Here is a 19,890-nt window from a genome sequence, read left to right on the forward strand (position 1 = left end):
TTTTATATCTTCTGAGATGTAATTTTCTTTCTTTTTGCCCTTTTGTGCGACTTCTTTTCCTACTTTTTTCATCGCTCTTTTCATCGTCTACAGTTCCATTTTCACTTCTTAAGGTTTGTTCTAACTGTTCCGGAACAGTTAGAACGATAGAGATTATGTTAACAAATATAAAATCTGAAGTAAAATTGTCGATATAAATAGTAATTCGGCTTCACAAGAGACAACAGCTATTCACCAAAAAACAGTGCTGTAAGTAAATAATATTTGTCGCGCTGGAAGAATTTAAGGAAGACAGTTTTGAAGACCAACATGCTTTATTGAAAACAAATATAGAAAAAAAATACTAAGTACTAGGTTTAACACAACAATAGAAAAGTAATCAGATGCTAGAAATATTAACACGGTTTAATAATGTCATCATATTGACACAGTGCAGCAGTTAAAAACATTTCTCAAAAATACTACAATAAACTGTAAAAAAAGCAAGTAGTATATTAAAGTACAACCAAGAGCTTGATCAGGAAGAACTTGCTGTTTGCACTCTAAAAAAAGGCTATCAATAAGGCTATCAGAAGAGAACAGACTAAAAAAATAGTGCTTGATCAAAAATATTACCAAAAATATACTAAATGCCAAAAGACATTAATATTTAATACTTTAAACTAAACAATACAATCTAACAGGAAATAACAATGTTTATTTTTATTATTTTTTAAGTGGTCGATATTTTAAACAAATTAATATAATATACATTATTTAATAATTAAATGTTATTTTTGATGATATTTTCTTTGTTTTATATTTTGTAGACATGTTTTTAATGTAAATGATTGAAAAAGACGGCGTCCAGTTGGCTGGGAAATAAAGATTGATGATATTTTCCATTAAATTTATATATAAAATGACAGCGATCTGAATTTTATAGCCATCGCTGACGTCGTTTTTTTACCATAGGGTATTATTTTACACAAATGAATATTACTGTTTATGCTATCAAAAATAACGCCAGTAATGCGACTACGAACTATACCCGATTTTGGCGCATTTCCCATTCCGTTCTATACCGTGTCACACCGTGTTAGAGACATCTTTACTGCTGAATTAAGCTTGTGGGCGGGGCTTAGAGACCTTATGTTCTCTACATGGTATATTATGGAAATGCGCATCCCGTTAAACGGCAACACCGTTAAGTTTTGCAGACGACCAAGTAATACTGGTGCAAGACTCCGACGATCTCGAATATATAAAGCTAATCGAAGAATACAGCAAATGGGGATTGGAAGTGAATTTAGATAAGACGGAATATATGTGCGTCGGCGGACTCAAAGAAAATCTCCCCCTTGAAAACGGTCAAAATATTAACGGATGCAAAAATTAATTATAAATACTTGAGAGTCAACATTTTAAGGCATGGGACTGGATAAAGCCATTATGGACAAAAACGCTCAGGGAAGAAAAGTAATCTCTATGTTAAATGGCGTCTTGTGGGATAGTAACGTTTCTAAATCCAACAAACGTCAAATATACAGCACAATATTTAAAAGCATCGTTTGCATGGTAGCGAGGTATGGCAGCTGTATGGAAGCGACAGAAATGGATTTCTGGGGACTGTACGCAGATAAATCCAGAAGAGGAAGATGTACGAACAACAGGATTCGAGAAATTATGGGAGTCAATCGAACAATAGCTGATGGCATAAGAATGAAACAATTAATATGGTATGGCCACGTACAAAGAATGTCAAAGGAGATACTTCCAAAACAGATCCTCAACTGGACACCAGCGGGACGACTAAAAAGGGACAGACCATGCAAGAGCTGGAGGAAAGGAATAGACAATTAGCCCAATCAAATTAGAGAAATCTGTGGAAAAAAATCCCACAGTTTTGAAAATAGCTTTAAATTATTTCTCTAGACTTGGGCTGATATGTGTCAAAAGTCCCCGAAGATGACGATGAGCTTGAGGAGAGGGGAGGGGTTAAATGTCACTTTTATGACTTTTTAGCTTATATCTTGGAAAATATGACACCTACGAAAAAATACCTGCAAAAAATCATTTTATAGGTCTTTAGAACCTTTTAAAAGCTACAGGGTTGACAAAATTAACACTATTTTTCATATTGTATTTTAGCATTTAAAATCCAATTAAAGTCTAAATTTAACCTTTCATGTTAATATATGGTAATATTAAGGGGTCCTATATGTTATTGTTGGGTTATGGGATTAATACTACAATATTAATACTACTTATGGGATTAATACTAAAGAATACTGTGTTTATAATTATATTTTCATTGTATCGTGACTTTTTGTCTCCCGTTGGAGAGCACTAGTGCACACAGGACTTATAATAACTGCAAGTTAAAGATTCATGCATGCCTGCTGTACGGTAAAAAAAGTATACCACACAGCATTTAGCGCAGCTGCAAATATTTTAGAAAGTATACGAAAACCAATAATCATGGTTTATGGGCCATGATTGCTCAGAGTTGAAGATTTCTGTCCCCGCCTGCAGTAGATTTTTCTAATGTTAAAGTGCCATGAAGCATTTGAGGCATGAGCATTTGAGGTCTGGTTCCCTGAGGTTGTATCACAGAAGGTTGTATATTGCGATGATATCTCCTACATGATTTCTTCCTTTAGGTACCAGTTAACGTAAGTAATATTTACGTATCTGCACTACCCAATTCATTTCGCTAATATAGTATCAGTTTTCCCTCGCAGAATTTCAAAGTCTTAAAAACGCATATGAAAATGTGATGAATTTAGTAGGTTTTTCACACTATTTTTTAATTTTGTACAATATCGTATAATATATTATGAAACTTAAATTACAAAAAATCTATCTTATTAAAGATAAGGTACTTTAATTTTCATTATAAAAATTTTGAATTGAAGAATTTTATGAAGGTATTTCTTATTTCCGACACAAAAATTAATTTAGAAACATAATATAATAATTCAGTATTATTATATAAATGTATTATTATTTATTTTGTTTCTTTGATATATTATGTACATAATTTCGGTTTTGATTCTTTTAATTACCTACACAAAAATATAAAGCGAAGTAAATGAACAGAAAACACTCTCCATGTTAACAAATAACTTGCGAAGTCAAGGAGTGATTTATATGAACCCATTACGTCTAAAATTTATAAAATCACAGTATATACTAAAAGTTATACTTAATACTTAAAAAATCATGGATATCGTACTTCTTCAACGCTATTTGAACGAAAAACGTGCAATGAAAAGAAATGTATTTGTACGGATTTGGAATATGCCATCTGATTTAGTATCCAAATTTATGAAGGGCATAGTTCGGAAACCATAAGACTGGGAACAAAGAGTATATATAGAGTCATTTTTATAGAGAATTTTATCAGCTTTATTTTTATATATAAAGCGTTTTTCGGTAAATGTCATAGCTTCCGAGATATAAGCAAAAAAGAGTGAGAAAATGATATTTAACCCCTATCCCCACTGCTCGAGCTCATCGTCTATCTTCGGGACTTTTGACACTTATCAGCCCAAGTCTAGAGGAATCATTTAAAACCAATTTCAAAACTGTGGGAATTTTTTCCACCGATGGGCCTTTTTTTAACTAATTTGGCTGGGGTAAATGATCTAAAAGAACGAGAGCTCGAAGACGACCTCTGGCTAGATAGGGAGCAATAGCGACTGGGCATCGGAAGACGTCGAAGAACGTTTTAAAACTATAAAGCAAAAACAGATATATTATAGCAAATGATGGTAAGGCATAGTTAAGTACTTTTTTAAAATACCGGATCTACCCATATCTAGTGTGTATCTACTATATTGCTGTATACTAATTGTCTACTATACTTAAAAAAGCTTTACTTATCAGTAGACGTGATTTTTTGAGGGAATGGAAGATTTTTGGCATAAAAGTCCTATATTTTTAGTGGGCATCCTGGGAAAATTTTAAAATGATAAATATTAAGATAATTTTTTTAATACATTTTTATACATATTGTATAAAAATTATCAATTGCAGAAATATTTTATTTGCTTTTTTTTGCTGTATCATAAACACGTAGGCACTTCATTCAAATATGTATTCAGAATCGTTCTAATTATTCTCACTTATTCTATTAGCACTTGTTTTATTACAAACTTTAGCAAAAAAACACGTGCTTGGACAAACAGTCGTCAACCATTTTATCTTTCTAGTAAAAGGTTGTACGTATTAAGTTAAAACAATGACCCTCTATCGTCTGTTTACATACATTGAGATATAAAGGATTATTTTCAACATGCAAACGATAACAGATTAATTATTCTTTTATTTTATTATCAAAATGAGGCATCATATTTCTATGTGTGTTTACGTGTTTACTTATATATCTTTTGTTTTGGCCATGTAAATCTCTGGAGGAAGATAAAATGCAAAATATAATAGTGATATTTTGTGGGCGGACTATCATTTATTATTGTAACAGAAATATACAACTGATGGGAACGAATATCAAAACTATTGTAACTGGAAAATATTACAAATTAATTATTATTAAAAAAGGCAAAAAATATCCTTTGATTATTCCTTGATCAGCTATTAGTTTTAAAATTCCCTTCTTAATGAACGTCTATGTCGAGTAAGGAGTAATTATACCAAATTTATTCTCAATCTGGTATATGGTTTTGGAGATATATGTATATGTATATGTTCGTTTATTTTTTTGAACTTTCTTTTGAATATAAACACACTGCCTAATAGTTTTTTTATAAACCACTCTACCAGCTCTGTGAAATAGGACAAGTGGTTTTTCAAAGGAAAGCTTATCAATAAGATTCCTATGGATATCTTAGCATAAGCCCTTGAGGACAAGAAGCAATTTTCTTCACGAAATAAAATCAGTAACATATCCATTCCTTCTGCTAGCAGATACTGCTTTATTTTTCTTGATAAAATAATGGATGCTACTTATTAAACTATTGTAGGTAAATATAAGTACACTGTTATAAATCTAAATGATAATGTCCATAAACTAAAGTCGATTTTGAAAATAGCCACTAAATGTCACTGGAAAATTGCCATAGCGACACCAGCCATCTTGATCGCGATTTTATTGAAAAATCGCTTTTATTTAAAATCTGAGCTAGATAGGTATAGGAAACCTTAATATAGTTTGAAAGAGCATTTGAATTACCTTCGATTTATTTTAACAAATACTGGGTATTGCATTTGAGTTATTGAACTTTTTATATAAAATAAATCCTTAAAATCAGGGTTGGAAAAAATCATGATTTTTTTAAAATTATTAATTATTTATAATTAATTTAAAGCAGATTTTTTTTTATTTAAATCAGATTTTTTGATTTTAATTCAAAACGATATTTAAATCGGATTTCCAATTAAAGTCCTATCCTAAATGGCTAAATCTTTATAACTCTGCTCGATACCGATAACATTAACAATTCTACGGCGCCATGTCATTTTTCCACATCGGTCACCAATATATCCCGCAAAAAAGTCGCTCGCTTCAGATCAAAAGGATTTTTTTTCCAAACAACTCAAAAATATTAACTTTGGTCATTTTAAGTCCTAGGCATAAAAGTAAAGCAACGTTACGCCTAAGCACAAAAGTACAAAAATATATTATTAAACTGATATGTTTAAAAATAAATAGTATGTTCTATTCGGAGTAAAAATGTACTTTTTGTGCCTCCCTGTAACGTCGGAATAGCTTTACGATGGTCCTTCAAAGGTACAGCATCGTTAAACAAAGTATAATTTTTAGACCTAATAAAATAAAACATTGTTGTTCGGAAACAGTCTTAAGCCGAAAATAAAATTAGTATGTATTATCTAATGTCAAAGTGTAAAGTACTTACTGCAGCTGCAGTGCATACAACCGTTTCAAAAAAAAATATAAAACAACACATTTTCTGACAACGATTATAGATTCTCGGGAATGAAGATAATATAGTCTCTATATCAGACGAACCTAGTTCTGCACTAGACTTTGCGAATGCTATGTATTCGAACAGCGAATTTTTGTCACTTATGCATAAATTTGAAAATAAATCCCTGCGTTTAGCGGTCTAATAGATTCACACGAAATTAATTACTTCAAAAATCGGTCCAACACTTAAATTAATGAATAGATATTTTTATATAGTTTTATAACATAACTTCCCATAATCACTTCTATACCAACCCTGCTTAAAATATATCAGCAATTTTTTGTACCCCTGTATGAATTTAAGGAAGCAATAACATTTTTCGGTAAAGTTTATATCCCCGCCTTTAAACTCAGCACAAAAACTAATTCTAAAAAGTAATGCACAGGGTGTTAATAATCTGTTCTATTGTAGTATGCATATTTAAATATCTTTAAATATCTCAAAAACCAAAGATTTTAAACACATTCGACCCTTATAATAAATACCCTATTTTATGTCCAAGAATCCAAAAATAAAATAAAATACTGGGTGTATTCCATAAGAAAAAATATAACTTTGGTATGGATCTTAGTTCTGAAATACCCTGTATATCTCAAAATAATTTTAAATTGTGCACATTGCCTCGTCACATATTCCCATAAAATATTTTGTTTCTACATCTTTCTGTTTTCGTATAGTCAACCGAGGCGAATGAGGTGCGCCACCCTGTATATTCTTCTACTATTTCCAGTGTTGTGTTACTGATTAGAATTCCTTTTCTTTTCACTAGTTCGTTACACATTGCTTTAGTTTTTGCTAAATTCATTTTGAGATCCACTTTATTGCTGGCTGTTGTTAGTTCATTAATTTGTGATTCTAGTTTTTCAGGACTATTGGCAATTAGGACTATATTATCAGCGAATCTTAGATGGTTAAGATATTCTCCATAATTCTATTTTTCTTCTCCACAGTCTATTTTTAATCCGTTATTAGTCCAGTCCAGTTGAACGAAAGATTTCTTCTAATGTTGCTGTAAACAGCTTTGGGGATATCGCGTCTTCCGGTCGTACTCCTTTGCCAGTTGGGAACTCTGGAGTTGTTTTATATATCATTATTCTTGCTTTGGCTTTTTTGTATATATTGGCAAGAGTTTCTATATAAGGCCTGCCAATACCTTGTTTCGCTAGGACTTATATTATTGTCTTGGGATATATCAAGTCGAAAGTCTGCTCAAAGTCTATAAAGGCTATGGCTAGTGAAAGTTCGTATTCTTTTGTTCGACTGATAGTTTCCTAACATAAATAATCTTATTGCAAAGTAAACCAGCCGAAGAAAAACATATTTCAAGTTCGACGCTAGCTATCTATTGTTAAAAGATAACCATATGCTTTAGACAAATAACTCTCATGATATTTCTTTCTTTCTCAAACAGGGCCATTTCAAACTACAGACAGTAATAAAACATGATTTTATAATTATTGTTACCGAGTTCCGAAAGTATCGGAATTTAATGGCGAATCCCGGTTCATTGATGGATCTTTGAAAGAACCGGTACTTTCGAGACCGGGATTCTTTTTCCCGTTCTGAACCTTAGTTCTAAAGTATATCCGGCAAACTGCGGGCATACTTAAAAAGAAACGAAGATGATCAGCTGATAGTGAATAAGCTGTGGTTATCATGTGGCTAGTATGGTTGTCCATACGTACATCCGTAGAGTTCAATATTGTAATTGTATTCTGGTTAATATAAGTAATTTATTGCAAAGCTGACACATAACATAATCTGAATACAAATATTATAAACAGATACTAGTTAAATATGCATAATGCAATATAGCAATATGAATAAATTTATATCTAAAAAAATATATTTAAATTTTTGTTTCAAAAAAATGTAACCATTCAAAAAATATCAACATATAAAAATAGCCAGACACGTATGGACGCCAGGTATGTAATGTAGCGTATCACTGGCGTCGACGTGCTTCTTATGTGTCGTCATCAAGATTCTCGTGTCGTCTTAATTTCCAGGATTATCATACCACTAAATATTTTAATATTTTCGTGTTTCTCTGGATTAGTTTGATATATCATCGAACTAAATATAATCCACCTATTCAACACAATACATATTGGCAGTGTTAATACTAATAGGTTTTTTCGGTTAACTATAAAGCGTTAAACATCTTTGTCCGGTTGCCAAAAAGAATTTTAAGAATGTAAACTAGGAGATTCTGTTGGTTTGATATATTTTTTAGAAGTTAATAGCGGTAAAATCAAAAAGCATTTTCTACTAATAGGTGTACAAATTAATCTTCAATTAGTTAGTTCATTAAAATAACTTCAGTTTCTCTATTAATAATTAGAGAGTTTTACAGCTCATATTAATATTTAAATACACTGAACCAAAAGTCGGCATAAATATAATGAAAGAGTTCATTAATATAATTAATTAAATCATTAATTTTGAGCCGATGAACGATTTCATTGGAACAATGAAAAGTAATTCATTAATTCTATGAACTTTAAGTTCATTAAATCAATGAACAGTTTTCATTAATTTGAAGAACACATTCATTGGTACAATGAACAGATTTCATTAATACAATTAAATAATTTCATTGTATTAATGAACCGTATCATTAATACAATGAAATTTATTTCATTGTATTAATGACCAAAACCAAAACCAAACCGTTATCATTAATACAATGAAATAATTTCATAACCTATTTAGCATTTAAAAGTCGACACTATTAGTAACTCTTGTTACACCGTATAATCGATGATGAAGATCGCTGTCATTGATATGAAATGTCATTGATTGTCATGCCAACTACCTGAAATAATATTGTACTATAAATAGATTTCCATTTGAACAAGCCCTTAACTACAATGGTAATAAAATTACTAATAGTGCCGACTTACTTACGAGCACAGTAAATTTTTCCATTAGGGATTATTAATAAAAAACAAGTGCAATAAACTAATAATAATTTATTAAACTCAATATAGCATATACAAATTAAAAAAATCGAATCGACGAAGAGAATAGTAATGTTATTATTAATTTAGGGTAAATTATAATAAGAAAATTAATTTACCAGTCGATATCCTGAGGGATTTCTATAAAAAGACCATTTCTTCATTATATTAGCTGTATCCTTAGACTTGATAACGTCTAGACGAATTTGCAACAGGCTTTCCAAGTCGCATCAAGTGGGTCCGATGTTAAATTGTCGAATTTGAGGACTTGAAGGCAGATCTCAACATCTTCTTCCGGTTCTAAAAGACGTATATCAAAATAATTAAAATGCCAAATATTAAAAGAACATTCGAATTTACCATAATCAGTTCCTATGCTATGTTTTTCTTCTTTTTGTTTTTTATCTTCTGAAACATATTTGGAAACAGCTGTTTTAATGAATACCCATACCAGAGAGATCTCACACAGCGGAATTTGATTTGACAACACAACAAATTAACTACAATACGATAGGACTTTTATTTAAAATATTTAAAATATTGAAGAGAACACTTACCGCTCTAATGAAACTAAAGCCTCACTGAATAACTCAACCACACAGACGTTATTAAAGGGCCAAAGTAACCGATCAACATGGCGGACATTTAAGCCCTAATATTTTATTCATGATATTAATAACCGCGTACATTAATATAATGTAGTGTGTTCGTTGTATTAATAACATTGTTCATTGTCACAATGTACAACTCATTAATCAATGATATAGTACATTAATATAATGAATATGTGTTTATTAAAGTTTCAGCACTAAAATAAAGAATGCGTTCATTGGGACAATGAACGCGTTCATTTAATTAATGAAAATCTTACATTAATTTAATAACCAGATTTTCATTATATTGATGAAACTAGAATCATAGTATTAATAAATCGGACATCGATCTATGATTAGCAAATCATTATATTAATGAAAAAAATCATTGTCCCAATGAAACAACAGTTAATATGTTCATTAATATTATGAACAATATTTTTTTCAGTGTTGGCTACATTTATCCGTTATTATGAAGAATTGATTGGTTAAAATAATTTAAAAAATAACATATTTAAATACTGTTTCTGAACTATGTCTTTACGAGAGGAAAAACTTTTTTATTGTTGACATTTTCAGTAAAATGCTTTCTTCATAGAAAGTTTTGTTTGTTCTAAAATGGTTAATCCCGTTTAGACTTTTCCAACTTTCCACACCGTTGGGGAAATTAAAATAAATTTGGTTGCACATCACACACCATGTGTCATTGATGACGTGCAACGAAAGTGTTTTAATTTCCCTTTAGTTGAATTTTTCCTAAAGTCCTAAAAATCAAAATGTGTTTCTGTGGTAATATAACTCCGCTTTCATTCTTTGATAGGTATACAGGGTCGCTGATATGTATGGGAACGGTCGATTATTAGGTAAAATATAAGAGGTACCGCAAAAAGTTAAGTATACAAATTATAGGGTTTTTAAATATCTATTATCGGGTAATAAATTTAAGAATAAAGGGTCGGTCATAAAGTCGTGGCACATCAAAGTTCATTTTTTTTAAATGGAACCCCCTGTATATTATTGCATATTTCGGTTTTTCCTTAAATTCTAACCAAAAATCGAGATACACACAATGTACCTCAAACCAACCTTTTCCGCGTTATTGAATTGAAAATATCACTTAACCAATTCAATTTAATTAATTTCGATGTGTTTCGATTTCATTTAACGATGCTATTGTGCGGAAACTGTGATACTTAATAATATTTGATATTAATTTTCAAGTTAGCATTTATAGATGTATAAACTGAGATTATATCAAGTCTGGAAATTACAAAATTTTCGTTTAATATTTAATTAATTATTTATTATTTATTAATATCAATTGAGTCACTTGGAAAAAAGTGTTAGAAAGCTAATTATTGATTTGATCGGTCCGTTTGATGAGAATAAACACTAACGAGCCTACGGGCTCTAACTCACTGACGACCAGGGGCGCTATTCTGTAAAATCGTCGGTATCGGTAAGTTACGACAGCTCTCGATACGTATTTGTATATAGTAAAAATGTGTTAATTGTTGTTGTCATAGTTACCGATCGGTCCTATGGCAAATATCGCAAATTTGTACCGACGAAAATCGGTATCTCTACCGTGCCCTTGTCAACCTCACGGTAGAGATACCGAGAGTCGTCGGTACAAAGTTGCTATATGTCCTATTAATGACAGCTAAAACTATGACAACAACAACCAACATGATGCTCATTGGCCAAACGTACCGATAGCTGTCGGTAACTTAACGATACCGACGATTGTACAGAATAGCGCCCCAGGTCGCAACGACCTGGCCGTCGCGTCGGCTGGCCGGATGTATTGCGTTTATAGCTGCGGCAAGATGAACGACCAGTTTCAACAGAGTTGTCAGATCTAACGATTTTTTACGTTTTACCAATTAGAAAATATTGTTTCAGAAAGAATTAAGTTTCAGAAATATTAAAAAACCATGTTAAAATATCCGAAACTAAAAAGCGAAGTTGCTATCCATGAGCTTATTAAATGTTCTAATATTAAATAACGCATTTAAAATATTCTTGGATTTTTCGTTAATAAATACTGGTGTGGTAAATGGAGTAAGTAAAATATCCAACCCTGACTATACGATAACGTCGTTATTTCCATGTTTTTCAAATCCGCGATGCCTGCTATTCCATCAGTCGTTTCATAACAGAATATTCTACATCCTACGTCTATGTAATTTAATATGTGTAGAGTGAGACATGTTACTCGTGAGATTTTCAGCATTATATCAATAAAGGACAAAAACAGTATTGTTCCTAAAGGTGCGTCCAGACTTTGGCATTTTAGCCCGAACGAACCGAGCGCGCACGATCAAGCAGAACAAATAGGCCGAACAAAAAGCATTGTGTACGCGCGACCGAGAAAAAGGGAGATATTCTGTTTCTTTTTTGTACTGACAAGGACTTCTACTGATGGCTCTTATCGACTTTAGAAGTAAACATATTAAGGCCATCGTAAAAAACAGTCGTCAGACACTGGCTCTAAATATATGCAGGTAGAAAGTTTAACGTCCAGTTATTTCAATGTACAATATAAATTCCTCTTTTTTATTGTTACTGAGAATCTACAACAGTAAATACTTCTATTTTTATGAATGTTTAATTACTTTTACTCTTAATTTTTTTTAAAATAATGTACCTAGTAGAAATATAACCTATAATTCATCTTTTACCAGCGAATCAAATTTACCAAATTTTTTTCGAACAAAATCCTATTGTATGTTTTTACATTTTCTCGTAGATATTTATACTGAAAATAAACAGAAACTTATAAATTATTTATCTTTATATATATATATATATATATATATATATATATATATATATATATATATATATATATATATATATATATATATATATATATATATATATATATATATATATATATATATATATATATATATATATAAATTTAATATAACAGTATTTAAGTCTATAAAGTAACTATAAATAAACAAAGAGAAAGGAGTTTAGGCTAATGAAATATTTTAATAGTATGCGCAAATGTTTAGATTAGAAATTTACTTGCCTTAAACATAATGTAAAATAACATACAATCGTTAAAACATTTGTTTCTTTAACTAAGTATGGCATATAAATACCTTAAATGAATAATACAATATAAAAAATAATAGACAATTCAGAAAATACAAAAATGATTAAAATTGTATAGTAATTATGCCTTAACGATGTTTATAATGGTTTAATGTTTTTACTGCACAAAGACTGAAGCAGTTTTATTTTTACGATGTTTACGACTGTAATTATTCATTCATTAAAACAATACCACTAGCCGTAGTAAAAATCTATTTAACTGGTCGTATTTTTAAGTTGAACTAGTTTATTGGTTTGTATTTAATAATATCGTTGTTATTGTTAATTGAAACAGCGATATGAGAAAGGTTAAACGTAAATCAAGGAATATGTGTCGTTAATATTACCTTGTTCTTTATTCGTTAGATGTAAATGATTCACAATTTACTTCATTAATTTGTCTTAGTTCGGCAAAAAAAATTAAAATGTTGCGATATTCATTAAGGTTTAATTCGTACTGCAATTGCTAGGTAATAGTTGGAACTTGAAATAACAGGTTTTTGTTATTTGCCGATTTTATTGTCATAAGGCAAAATCAATTATCAATCAAAAAATTCTCAAACCACAATCAATTACAACTCTATAAGAAAAAGTTCCCATTATTGTAGGTCGGTCAAGTTTGCCCCCCGTACTAGAGGAAATTCAAAAAGAGATATACCACTATTTTGCACACATTTTGCACAATTTTGCACACCATAAATGATATTTTGCACACTTACCTATGAGAAACTAGAGCCGTTTTTTAAACGGGGGGCAAACTTGACCGTCCCCCATTTGTTACGAAATTGATTTATTTCTATGTACACGGATTCGGCTAATTTTGCACACATATTTTTAAATTTTGCACACCCTCCTGACGAAAGTGATAAGGGTTGAAAATTTGAAATTTCCCCCCCATCTGTGACTAAATTGAATTTTGTTTATATCAAACGAATGGGCTAATTTTGCACAATTTTGCACACCTATTTTAGAATTTTGCACACCTTCCTGACAAAAGTTATAAGGGTTTGAATATTTAAAATTTCCCCCATCTGCCACAAAATTGAATTGTGTTTATATCAAACGAATCGGTCAATTTTGCACAATTTTGCACACCTGTTTTTGAATTTTGCACATTCTCCTCACTAAAGTTATGATTATGCCCCCCTCTAATATGGGGGGCAAACTTGACCGACCTCATTATTGTTGACTCTCTTACTGGTAAAATTTCCGAGAAACGCAAGCCGTTGATGTCACTGAACTGTTATTTCACATCTCCTGCTACCACCCTGTACCACCATGTCTCAAACGTATAGGTCCTTGAAAATCTAGCTGCTAGAGCGCTGAAGTCATTATTACTAAATCCGGCTTAAGATGGGCCGGTCACATTGCAGACGGTAAGAGGAAACCAGGTGGGCAACTCAAAAGGTACAAGGATATTTTCCATGAAAACTTAAACGGGATAAACATGTAGAATCAGTGGGAGGGACACAATTTAGAAGAATTGTAAACTCAGTTAATAACGACAACCAAAAAGTAAAGAAGCCACAAAGTAACGAGATGTTTGAATGTCCGGAGTGCGGAAGAGAAATAACATCAGGTATCGGGATTTTTAGTCTCAGAAAAGCTCATGAAAGAAAACTCCTTGCATAATCATCTTCTAATGCGTGTCAAATACTCGTCACCGAGTAATGGCGGTAGTAGTAGTATTTCATATCTGCAATCATTTATATTTTTTGGAAGTAAAAACTGTTGCTAGTCTTGTCGGAGGACCTGGCATAACTGTTATTTCTAAATAACAGTTGGAACAGAACTGCTACTGTAGTCTTTACATAAGATAACTAATAAATAACCGCGTAATATAACAATATGTTTTTATGCATACCCCCACTATCTATAATTTCCTACTTATTTAAACTTTCAAATATGACCAGTTAAACAAATAAAAACATAAAATCAGTATGTCTACAACCAAGAACTGTGGTAATTCAACAACAGGACTACTAACTGCCTTACACACAAGGCTATGCACTACTATTGTTTATAGAAATTAACAACTGTTATGTTATGAACTGTTATTTCCAAATTACGGTTGTAAAATAACAGATCGTTAAATAACAACTTTCGTTACTCATATCTGCAAAATCCTACTGGAATTTTAATATTTTTCGCTTAGATATTGAAAAAGTGTGTATGTTTTTACTTTTTAGGTTAAAATCACATAATATTTTTAATTTGTAATTAAAATGGTTATATTTAGACACATTTCAAAATCATCAACATGCATATTTCTTTACATCGTCAGGAAAATATTTTTAAATTATGTATTTTCAAATTAAAATAGATTAGACCAAATTGATAAAAACATAATAAATGCAAATAAATACATTTATATTTATATTTTTTAAATATTGACAATATTTAAGCAATTTAGTGCAAGGTTATAACATTGACCCGTTATATTTTCTACTTTATTTTTTTCTGAAATAATTTTTACTCTGTTACAAAGTATACAAAACGAAGTCAACACCAAACGATAAAATTGCACAAGGTATGAATAAATATTTGTTTCTAGTAATTTATTAACCCACTTTATATAGTATTTGTTACTTTTATAGATAATTCAACGTGATTATTATCAGGTAATACAATGATTTGGCACAATTATAATGGCTAGTTGTGGCCTCTCAATAGCCCTTTAGTAGGGAGAAAAGCTTAATAAGCTGATTTTCTCTGATACACTATTTTTACCCGAGAAAAAAAAACATAATTGCAAAACTCCCACATGAGATTTAGTGTGATTCGACTTGACCCGTCCCCCCTTGATTACCTTACGTTAGATTAGAATTATAAAAATTATTAAGTTTATGGGTGTTTTGTTAATGGAGCGTCTTTCTTTTCTCAATTTAAGAAATATCGAACTGCTCTCTTTTGAAGTTTGAAAATACGATCAAATTTTCTTGCACGCAGTTTAGTGATATTTTCAAAGTAAATAATTCGGAAACGGTTGGTTTGGGGTACATGTAGTGTCTATTTCGATTTTTGCCCAAAATTGGAAGGAAGAACCGAAATATACAATAATAATATACAGGGGTTCTATTTAAAAATGAAGCTTTTGATGTGCCGACTTTATGACCGACCCTGTATATTTAAAATATTACCCGCTAATAGATTTATAAACCTTATAACTTTATATTTAACTTTTGCATTTCTCTATATTTTACTAATAATCGACCGTTTCCATAGATAACAGAGCATTCACTGTATAAAAAAGACCTTTTTAATGCGACCTTTATGTACGTCACAATCCTTCTACAAACAAACTTTATATAGATACAGTTGGGTCAACGGATCTTTGCGTGCACGTCACAAAACTATGATTAACATCAAATCAATTCCCTTTTATACGCTCTCTTTCTAACTTAAGCAAGACAATTCGAAGAAATACTGAACGTATGTCTTCATAGTTATCCGACATACGGTCGGAGCTAAAGTTATGTGTAAGACAAGGAAAACCCCTAGCCAAGGATCACTCAAGTTTCTTTTCTAAACATTTAAAGTCAATGCCGGCGAACGCAAAAATAAATCGGTATTTATTTTCGGGTTCTCGTTTTAAAAGAAATGTACTAAATTTGGTATATTTTTTTAATAAAGGTACACTGGTGTTCACTTCATACTAACTTCATTTGCATTATAATTTCTTGTTTTATTTATAAGGGATCCAAGAACTACATCCTATTAAAAAAAAGACAGCTTTTCTTTATAATTTCTAAAAGTAACTTGTACTACAATTTAGTACATTTTGTGGAGACGTGCGTACATCTGTAAAACCCTGGCAGCATCCATGCATGACATTTTTGTCATTCAGTGTTTATGTTTATGTCATTTGTCAAAAAGTTAGGGAAAGTTGTTTTGTATCTTTATTTTCTTTGGACATCGTTTATTTAGAGCTAGCTTTTAAAAACTTTTGTGATTTAACAACAGTTCTTTCCAAAATTTATTTTTCATTGATTCGTTAATATAATTTAACATTAACATTGAAATGCCAGGAAAACGTTTAAATTCTCAAGCACGTATCCTTGTTGGAAATCTTATCTCTTATTTTACGTCTGAAAAAGAGAATAAGGGGCCACTAATTTCCCTGAATGCTGTTCAAGAGGTAAATATATATTTTGATTTATAAAAATACAAGTGCCTAACTAATAAATTTACAGAGAGTTGCTGATGCCTTGAAGATCAGTTTAAGAACGGTTTCAAGCATTAAAATGTCTAAAGATCGAAATGAGCTACCCTCAACACCGGGAAAGAACAGACCTCGAAAAAAATGTAAAACTCAAGACTTGAATGAAGGTTTGAAGATGGAGGTTCGCAATATTCTGTATGACTTGTATGCACAAAGTAAGTACCAATATTATTTTACTGAACTATTTTACTAAATTTATATTTTCAGAGAAACAAGTTACAATTAATAAACTAAACGAGGAGTTGCGTCGCAGAGAAATTGTTGACATAAGTTATGGAAGTCTTCGAACACTCCTTTTTAGTTTGGGATTTAAACAAAGGATGACAGACGAGCATTAATGGAGACATCCAATATAGCTTCTATGAGAGCAGCCTTTTTCAGAAAATACATGGAAAACAAAAATTCGCAATTTCCTCGTCAACTCGTATTTTTAGATGAAACGTGGATCTTTTCCAAAGGCAGTAAAATGAGATCATGGCAGGATGATAGTGTTAATAGTGTTCGTAAGCCAGGTGGTTTTGATGGCAAACGTTTCATTGTATTGCATGCCGGACACTGTGGAGGGTTTGTTAAAAATGCTGGTTTAATTTTTGCTTCAAAATCTAAGAAAATGGATTATCATGGGGAAATGAATGCAGAAATGTTTACAAAGTGGGTAGAAAACCAGCTCATCCCAAATTTAGAAGAACCTTCCCTTATTGTAATGGATAATGCTCCATACCATTCTGTTGAGTTAGAGAGACAGCCATCATCCTCATGGAAGAAATATGAAATTGTTGAGTGGTTGGAGAAAAGTAATATACCTTATGATAAAAAAATGTTTAAACCTGAACTATTAAGCATAGCAAAAATTCACAAAAAAACAAAACAATATAAAATAGATAGAATTATTACAAGAAAATGGTCATGAAGTATTAAGATTACCACCTTACTATTGCCAGTTTAATGCAATTGAAATGATATGGGCAGATTCAAAATATTTTACAAATGCCCACATTGGTGAAAATGGACATAAAGATGAAAATGTGCTAGATATGTGGAGAAAAGCATTAGAGAAATGTACACCAGAAATATGGCATGCTAAGGTGGTTCACACTGAAAAATTAATCGAAGACTGGTATGATAGGGAAGTCATTATTGAAGAAGTACCCCAAATGTTTATCAATGTCAGTGATGAGGAAAGTTCAGAAGATAGTGAGAGTGGGGAGAACTAAAATTGGACTACGTACATTTTCAAATTTTAATTTAAATACTATCCATGCTATTTTAAACAAATAATTGTACTGATCCAAGTTACTTGTAGGAATTAATAAATTATTTTCATTTTCATTAGAATTTATTATCTGTTGGAGGTATTATTTAACAAAATATTTAGACTTTTTGTTTTAACCTACTTTCTATAATAGTAATTTGGGTAAAATCTTGTAAAGTTAGATATCTAATACTGTATAGAACTTGATTTCAATGTATTAGTTAACAACTCAATATTTCGATCACCAGTTATTGTCCTCTTGTAACAACTATCCTATTGAATTATACTGTATAGGCATACTATTGTTCTGTATTTTCCCTTTTTTATGACCTTTTTCCATAAACAATTATTTATTCCTAATTTAAAACGTCCAAAAACTTTACAAATGTTTGGAAAGAAATTATATTATTTCTTTTAAGTATGAAATAAAATGCCGCTGGCACTGGTGGTAGTTTGACGACTGATTGATTCGTATGACGTTAGGTGACATCAGATTATGACGTGCACGCAAAGATCCATTGATCCAACTGTATACCCCTTTCTCAAAGACGTATGTTGACGTTGTCGTCATCAACTCCCATTACACAAACAAGTAAACTCCAATATACTCACATTCGAACGACATCGACATTAATCCCAATTACTTGGCAATACTATATCGAATCCCCCAGATACTAACCCATCTACTTCGGCCGATGAAATACTCTCTGTTCTCGAAGTATTTGTTTCCGAACTTGTCCTCGCCCACACACTGGCCGTGCCTCAGGCTGTCCATTCGGTATATTTTATATAGGGACGCGATGATTCCACCATGCTCCTTCACTGTTTGGAAGAATCTGAGTAATTCGGTTATACCGAAATAGTCCATGTATTTCTTTACGTTTTTATTCATTTTATAGAAGGACAATCAATGTCAGTGTCAACTGAATTGACTTTTCCAGGTTGGACCTTGTTGGAAACATTTGTTTTTGTGCATTTTTAATGATTTTAAATTTTTTTTTTTTTTTTTAAATATTTAAATGTAATACTTTATATTGTTATAATAGGCAGGGGCGGATACAGAGGGGGCACATGGGGCCCGCCCCCCCTGAAATTTGTAAATTGGGTTAAATATCAGGCTTTTGGGACAAAAATGGCGCACTTAAATGCATATTCTACATTACTTTTATTTGGGCCCACCTAAAATAAATTTCTGTATCCGCCCTGATAATAGGTGAACCAAAAAAAACTTAACGTGGGTATGAGTTAAAATGAACCTAATAACTGAGAAAAAAATATCCCCGAAGGCAGGATTTTAGCTCCAATTTTAAAGGTGTCGGTGAATATTCAAAGTTTTCCATTTAAAAAATGAGTAAAAAATCTTTTTCCCTAAAAATACCATAACTTGGAAGCAGTTTTACGATAAAAAAAATTTACAGCGCAGTTCTTGTAGAGCTTTACTAAAAAATCTGGTAGCAGTTTTGATTCAATAATTTGTATATTTGAAAGCTTTGAAAAGTGAAAAAAATCAAAATATGTAGAATTAAAAAGAGTGTATAAATTATTTCAAATGCAATAAAGAAATAATTAATGAACATAAAATCTATTTTTTTTTGACAAGTCTACATTATAAACAATATTTTTTAAGAATATTATTCTATTTTATTTAATGGTTTTTTGCTAAATATGAAAATGTTTAATCAATGAACACTAAAAAATTTTGATTTTTTCACTTTTCAAAGCTTTTAAATACACAAATTATTGAATTGAAAAAAATACCCTCAGAAAGATTTTTTAGGAAATTTTATGCTCTACGAGAATGCGCGATGTAATTTTTTTTTTC

The 19,890-nt window shown here is 31.1% G+C and overlaps 1 protein-coding gene across 1 annotated transcript in view; it reads right to left on the minus strand.

Moving 5' to 3' along the window:
• Positions 1-18,992, minus strand: part of LOC115883429 (probable NADH dehydrogenase [ubiquinone] 1 alpha subcomplex subunit 12) — a 34,601-nt gene extending 15,609 nt beyond the window's left edge. Inside the window, exon 1 of the mRNA XM_030901791.1 lies at positions 18,748-18,992. Within this exon, the coding sequence (XP_030757651.1) occupies positions 18,748-18,960 (213 nt within the window). The 5' untranslated portion in view covers positions 18,961-18,992. The remainder of the gene's footprint in view (positions 1-18,747) is intronic.
• Positions 18,993-19,890: the final 898 nt, after the last annotated feature.

This window comes from Sitophilus oryzae, unplaced genomic scaffold, assembly GCF_002938485.1.
Source record: "Sitophilus oryzae breed Bouriz unplaced genomic scaffold, Soryzae_2.0 scaffold_1901_pilon_pilon, whole genome shotgun sequence".
NCBI classification, from domain to species: Eukaryota; Metazoa; Arthropoda; class Insecta; order Coleoptera; family Curculionidae; genus Sitophilus; species Sitophilus oryzae.